This window comes from Limulus polyphemus, unplaced genomic scaffold (assembly GCF_000517525.1).
Source record: "Limulus polyphemus unplaced genomic scaffold, Limulus_polyphemus-2.1.2 Scaffold225, whole genome shotgun sequence".
In the NCBI taxonomy this organism is placed as follows: domain Eukaryota; kingdom Metazoa; phylum Arthropoda; class Merostomata; order Xiphosura; family Limulidae; genus Limulus; species Limulus polyphemus.
In genome coordinates this window covers 703,934-711,732 of record NW_013665835.1, presented here as the reverse complement: position 1 = coordinate 711,732, position 7,799 = coordinate 703,934, and the positions used below count along the sequence as shown (strand labels likewise).

At 32.0% G+C, this 7,799-nt stretch overlaps 1 protein-coding gene across 1 annotated transcript in view; it reads left to right on the top strand.

The window, feature by feature from the left end:
* LOC106478566 (anoctamin-4-like) overlaps positions 1–7,799 on the top strand; it is a 140,578-nt gene that overhangs the window by 95,525 nt on the left and 37,254 nt on the right. The window contains exons 13-15 of the mRNA XM_022382181.1: positions 2,185–2,247; positions 5,439–5,513; positions 6,919–7,083. Of these exons, the coding sequence (XP_022237889.1) occupies positions 2,185–2,247; positions 5,439–5,513; positions 6,919–7,083 (303 nt within the window). The remainder of the gene's footprint in view (positions 1–2,184; positions 2,248–5,438; positions 5,514–6,918; positions 7,084–7,799) is intronic.

The window sequence follows — 7,799 nt, the reverse complement described above, 5'->3', positions numbered from 1 at the left end:
GTTATATAACCTATATAAAAGCCAGTGTGTTCACGTCACGTGTGATTCTCGAAATAAGAGGAATCATAAAAGACGAAAATGAATTTATCCAGATAGAATAGTTCGTTTTATAGTTTATACTATTCTATTTTATACTTTAACACATATACTAACAACAATATTATGTTATATTTTTAATGCTAAGCAACATAACATAAACGACATTGTTGGAACACTTTGTTATCAAATCGCAATGGTTTTTTCCTATATATTAGAAGTTATTACATAAGAAAATATTTTTTCTCTGTAGGTTTTCATGAGTTTGTCACATTAGAAAAATGCGCATGCGCTTTTGAATAAGTAACATTATCAAAGTGCACACCCTGATGGTCCACTTAGTACGAATGCAAAATTTCAGGTTTCTAGGTTCTTTCCTCTTGGAGCTATGGCTGTCACATAATCTTTTTTATTTGTTTTTTGCTAGATTGCCTCATTAAAAAGATTTACACGCGCATGCGTGCACTCACGTGGATAAGATAAGTAATACCCAAGTGCACACCCTCAGTATTGGTGCAAAATTTCAGGTGCCCTGAGTTCTTTCCCCTTGGAGCTATGGCAGTCACACTTCTTTTATATGTAGTTTTTCGCTTGCTTCCCTCATTAAAACGATGCACACGCACGTGGATAAGTAATAATACCCAGCCGCACTCCCTCAGGGTCCACTTAGTATGTGTGTAAAATTTAATTTTTCTAGGTTCTTAGAGTTATAGCGGTTACACATACACACACACACGCAACAGACCCACAGACACGCCCTTTTATTATTATAGATAGATATAATAATGAATTTGCTGGTTTTTAGTTAAGGTTTTAGAACAGTGTGCTTGCAATGAACAAATTATTAAAATAGCTTTGAATTTGCTTTTTAGTAATAACATTTATAATCAAATTGATGGAAATGCTATAGGATGAAGGTTAGCGCCATCACTTGCCAATTTGTTTCTTTGCTACAATTATCGAAGTTGTTTTGATGATATTTTTTCATCGTTATTCAGTCTCAACATGTAACTCTGCTTTTTCAATATCTTAATAATCAGCATGAAAATATAAGATTTATCGTAGAAGACCAACTTCTTTTTCTAGATATACTAGTACATAATAATAACGGAAGTTTTGATTGTGAAATAGGTCACAAGAAAATGTTTACATGTTTATATTTTAAGTTCTGTAGTTGAATAGACTATATGCTGACAAAACTATTTATCTACTTACATTTGTTGTAAAATGTTCTGGAATTATATAACTGAATATAACTTGTGTTATCCCTATGTGAACTACTTCCAAGATATTTGTCTTTAAAATTTCCATTTTAATGCTTAAGGTAAATTTCATATACAGAAATATTTAGCTTGAAAGCCATCTTAAATCATATTTGAATTTTATGTTGTTTCAGCTAGTGAGTATCCTTTTATATGATCCTACCGAATAAGTTTCGGTACAAATGGAAATTACGAAAATGAAAGTTTCTTATCTTCCCTGTTTCTTACAGGTTAACCACGTTAAAGTACATTAAGTTTTCGAGGCAAGAATAATAATTTTTAGTCTGGGATAAATATACCTTTTTTTACTCAAACTTAATTTATTGCTCAAAGATTGTATTATGTTCAGAGTTCCCAGTGGAATAGCAACAGTCAAGTGTGGTAGCGTGCTGAGTTTAGTATCTGAAGGTCCAAGATTCAAAGTACTATATGCTGCCGAACGAGCCCCGCACTTTCAGCTATGGGAGCTTTATAAACGTTATTAACTGATCTAGTCGTTTAGCCCTTGTGTCACTTAATGTGCCGTTCGGGTTGAAAAAAAACAAATGTGAATAGCAGGAATTAAAATAGAGAATATTCTTCTTCCAGATTAAACTCAATTTCTATTTTGACATTATTTAATAAAATATGTATATCAAACATTTGTAGAATAATGTTAATGTTGTTTTCAGGCTTTCGAAATTTCGCAGTAATGTTGCAGGTTGTTACATAAACTTAATTAACAAGAAAGTATCAAGCTTTTGTTTAGATGAAAATGAAAGGTTATTTATCACTGACTTCACACTCTATTTTACGGCTTTTGTTGACAAAGAAGTATTGAAAGTAATTAAAAATATTATTATTACATTACGAGTTTTTTTTTTTTTTTTTTTTTTTTTTTACTTAGGAAATGATTAGACCAGAGTATGAAGCTAAAGTTTTCACCTACAAGTTCAACCCTGTTACCATGGTAATTCTTTATTTTGTTGATTTAGATGGATGGGTTTAATGTGCTTACTAAGGTATCCATTAATTATATGAATATAGTTGTGTGTGTACGAAAGCTACAAATAAATAATGTTACCATATCACGAACACTTAGAGATTTAATGATAAAAAATGCACTGTTTTGCTCACTAAATCACGGTTTAATTCTATCAATCATCAGACTTTCCTTTATACGAAATTCCTGTTCCCTGTTTACCTTTGCGAGGCTTTTAAATTGTCCTCTTCTTTTTGGTTCTTTACATTTATTCAACGTATAAGTTATAAAGTAATTATCAAAAGACTTAAACGAGATTGAATGAGCGAAACAGTGCAGTTTGTTTGTTATGATAAATGATAAAATTGGTAGATTATTCTAACAATAGCAGCAATAAATTACTGAATTAAATTTACTCTTTGTATAATAGATTTAAACCGCGATTGAATGAACAAAACAGTGCATTTCTTTTGTTATTAAATCTCTAAGCAGGTCCGTTTGTTTGTTGTTAAGCACAAAGCTACGCATTAAGCGATCTGCTTGGAGTTCAGCGTTAGAAACCTTCAAGCTTAATACTGAACTATAGATGAACCAAACACAAGTCTGAATTCAAAGTAAAAGTTTCAAAATTATATATTTTATTTTGCTCACATTCGTTTCATGATATACATGTTTATCATTAATATTTAATTAAGGGTTTATGAATCATCTTTATTTATTTTATGAACTAGATGGTTAAAGTTTTTGAATATATCGGGGTATAAAAGCATATAGGTTAACCATGTTTCAGTACTTTGATAAAACAAGTATTTAAACAATTACATATGAGAACCTGACTCAGTCACACTGATAAAAAGTAAAGCATTGATGATTTGGTTAGTTCATTTTGATATTTTTAGATGATAACGTCATCTGATTTAGTAACCACGAGGTTGCCTTTAGTGAACCCATTCAATAAGGGAAAATCAAACTACAAGTAACAAAACAAATCTTTATTCGTGATGAAGCTGTATTTTGATGATCACTGAATCAGTCTAATATAACAAATCTTTACAATGTACGTCACTGTTGTGGATGCAAATACAGATTCACTTGGAAGAAGTATTTGTTGTGTTACTTGCAGTTTCATTTTCTTTTATTGAAGAGTTCGCTGTGATCCAAATAATACACCATATACAAAACATAACAGAACTGTGATTCAAATAATACATCACATGTGAAACGTAACAGAACTGTGATCGAAATAATACATCATATGCGAAATGTAACAGAACTGTGATCGAAATAATACATCATATGTGAAACGTAAAAGAACTGTGATTCAAATAATACATCATACACGAAACATAACAGAACTGTGATTCAAATAATACATCATACGCGAAACGTAACAGAACTGTGATCGAAATAATACATCACACACGAAACGTATAAAATATTTAAATATCATTAAAACCCTATTAAGATTTAATCGTAGTGAATTATTATTAATTTGTTTGTTTTGTTTTTGAGTTCAAAGTTGTGCAATGGGCTATTTGCGCTGTGCCCACCACAGGGATCTGAAATTAACACACTACCACATTTTTTATATTAAATATCAAAACTACTTTATCTAACTAACTCTATCTTATTTTCTCATTAAAGTATTGCCAAAGTAAAAGTTATGGTGGATAACAGTTAAGAACTCTTAGTTTTATTAACATGAATTTATATTATCTCTAAACTCTTTATATTTACACCTTCTTTTTGCGCATAGTTTTCTTTCAAAAAGCTACTAATTTTTTATTGGAATAATCTATATCCAGTGGCATTCACAATAATACAGAAGGTTATATTAAAACTGTTTTGAATATGCAAATCAGCAAGTTACGTGATAAGCACAGCTGATATAAAATCGTGATGGAATAGAATGTATAAGAACTACATTTTGACATTGTTTGGCATTCGTAGATAGAGTAATGCTACCAAAAATGTATTGTTTTGGGGAAGGTGTGTAACAGCCCTTTCTAACGCAAAATATTCATACACTCAGATTATATAGATGTGTACAGATCGGAGACTTAGGATTTCCAAGATAGAGCTTTCCCTTATACTTAATAAGACATTAGAAAACAAAAGAATATGCATTAAAATGGGAAACCACAATCATCCAGAAATTTTACCCCCGCCGTGGTAAGCAAAATACGGCGTATTGTAACAGGTGAGAATCCACTTAAACAAAGGTTAGTGACAAAAGCTGCCCACATTGCCCAAGGCAAAAATACGCAACATAGTCAATAAGGATCTCCGTCTGGAAAAATGACACATATGTTCAACACTCACATACACCAACATCTGAAAGTTGAAACGGCGATTCATGCTATTCCATTCGAAGACATACCTGTTAAGTCGCAGAATGCAACATTTATGGTTACTGTGTGATTGGACTGTTGAAGCGGGCGCCATAAAACAGTCGTCTTCGTAAATATATCAATTATGGAAAGCCAGCCGAGAAGAGGGGTGTAACTTATACATGACTTTCTTACGGTGGAGCCTTTTGCAACGGAAACTACGCTGCAGAACTATTGTCAAGGTGCATGGTCTTCAGATAGAGCAGGACCAGATGTGGCAAAATGGACTGTAACCACATGGTGAAGCTCCAACATCATTTTAATAGAACGAACTCAACTTCTGTACATATGTATGTCCAAAATTTTGATTTGAAAGATTTGTTAAAAAATATTATTTTACAGCACCATCTATTGTGAAAAAGTGCAATTGAAATACAATTATTGTCAAAATTGGTGTATAAATTTAACTTGTATGATACTAAAAGCCAGTCATAAACGCAAATTTGCTTAATAAAATGTAATAGCCTCTCGAGTTTGTTTTTTGTTGGTCATGTGATAGAAATGTTTATTTTCATCGTATGTTACATTTTCAAATTAATTATTGATTTAAAAATACCTAACTCTGTATTCCGTCATTTAACGCATGGCTCTAAAAATTGTATACACTTACATGTATCTTTTTTGTACATTGATTATGTGTCTGTGGGATGAATGACTGTTCAGATTATATAAAAAACACATGCCATTGTGGTATCCATTATGTTTCTTGCTCTTTTGCTTTATTAATATTCCCAAAATGTTTAAGGTGTTTTGAAAAGTCTCTCGTGCTTCTCTCACTCTTTGTTTTAGACTTTTGAGCCATTTCTACCTTTCTGGGATAAAGTAGCCCGAATTCTTGGAGTCAATTCTCTCGTATTGCTAATGGTAAGCATATGTGAAACTTTTAGATTTTAATGTAGAAACAAATAACAACGATGTTAATTATTTCTGCAATATAAGCAAACTGAAAGTCTCCTACAGAGGGGTCTAGTGATGTAATGGCACACAAACTAACACTTCGTCACCATAATAATAATTAATATGCTGTAAGTGACTGGTATAGATAGCGTTTTCACAGAGATTTTGTGTGTTGCCTTCCACGACTTGATGAGTTTCGGTATTGACCGAAAGGCCTCGTCGGTAGTGACGTGCGGTTCACAAGTTGTGCCGTCGCGATAATATTAAGTCCTTCTTACTGGAAACACACAGTACAGGATCAGTAATGAAAGATTTATAAAATAACTGTTATCAGTCTGGTTATGGTGTAATTTCATACTAAGTACCGGTCAATAGATCACGCTTCGAAAGCATAAGACAATTAATACAATAATAATTGTTTGATATCTACTTTTCTTAAATACTCAGCGACTGAGTTAATTCATATTTGAGTGAAAAGAAACAATCTACCGAAAAGAAGACATTAAGTAAATTTTAAATAACCCTAAATGTTATTAATCAACCAGTTCTTCTAAATGTTGTTAATCAACCAGTTCTTCTAAATGTTATTAATCAACCATTTCTTCTAAATATTATTTATCAATCAGTTCTTCTAAATGTTGTTAATCAACCAGTTCTTCTAGATGTTATTAATCAATCAGTTCTTCTAAATGTTTTAATCAACCAGTTCTTCTAAATGTTGTTAATCAATCAGTTCTTCTAAATGTTGTTAATCAACCAGTTCTTCTAGATGTTATTAATCAACCAGTTCTTCTAAATGTTGTTAATCAACCAGTTCTTCTAAATGTTGTTAATCAATCAGTTCTTTTAAATGTTGTTAATCAACCAGTTCTTCTAAATGTTGTTAATCAAGCAGTTCTTCTAAATGTTGTTAATCAATCAGTTCTTCTAAATGTTGTTAATCAATCAGTTCTTCTAATCATGGAACAAATTTTTCCAAATAGAACATTGAAGTAATTCAATAGCATTTTAGGAACTTTTTTTAAACATACATTTCCTTGTATGATTTAAAAACGATTTTTATATTACAATCAAGTTCCATTACTTTCAGTAAAACGTAACCTGAAATTAGAAAGTATTTTGAAAATATTTGCATTTTATGTAATTTATTCACTGACGTCATACGCAGAGTGTTAGTATGGAATATTTCTAGAATAAAACTCAAATCAAAATTTTGTTTCAGTCATTGATACTTTCATAGCTAGCCAACATTCTCATTTAATTTCATTCTGTGATTCAAGTAAAGATTATTCAGATCTTAAAAACTGTTCGCAAATTTCCTGTTTCTTTTAACAATAGTTTCAGAATGTTTTTTCTTGTTATTTTTTTACAGTTATTTTCCGTAATGATAGCTGTTTTTGCAGTGATTGTTTATCGCATAATCATTGTGACTCTGATGTTCTCCAGTGAAACTCTCTTTTGGAGAAAATACGCAAAAATTGCCACATCTTTTACAGCAGCCACGATTAACTTAGTTGTTATTGTTGTAATGGACAGGGTAAGTTGTATAATATATTAGGTCGTCAAGAAATTAATGTCGCTTTTTTTAGATGAAAAAACCCGAACAATTTATACACGAAAACAAAACAGTTATGAAATGAAATAGTCTCCATTCTTATCGATGATGCTTTTCCATCTTACAATCGGGTTGTTAATGCCCTGATTAAATAAATCAGTTGACTTTGAAGCAAAAAAAACATGTCTATGTCCTCTTTAACACTTTTCACATTTGCATACGTTTTTCCATTAAGATGGTGTTGCAGCGAACGCAAAAGATGGTAATCTGATGGTGCCATATTTGGAGAATATGGTGAGTAGGGGAGAACTTCTAAACCTAACTCCATAATCTTGTGTTGCATAAAACGTGGCACATGTGGACGTGCATTGTCGTGGAGAAGAAAAACACCTTTCCGATTGACGAGTGAAGGGCGTTTCTGATTATTTAAACGTTACAATTGCTGACTATAGATCTGTGCATTGACAGTTCGCTGTGGATTGAGAAGTTCGAAATGAATTACTCTTTTGATGTCCCACCAAATGCAAAGCATCACTTTCTGCGGATGAAATTGGGGGTTGGAAGTTGTTTTCGCCTGGGACTGAGCAATTGTTTTTGGCGTTTAAAATTCGCATATAGAATCCGTTTTTCATCACCGGTGATAATTCTGTCCAAAAATGGTTCCCGCGCATTACGCGCCAGAAAAGACGAAACAACGC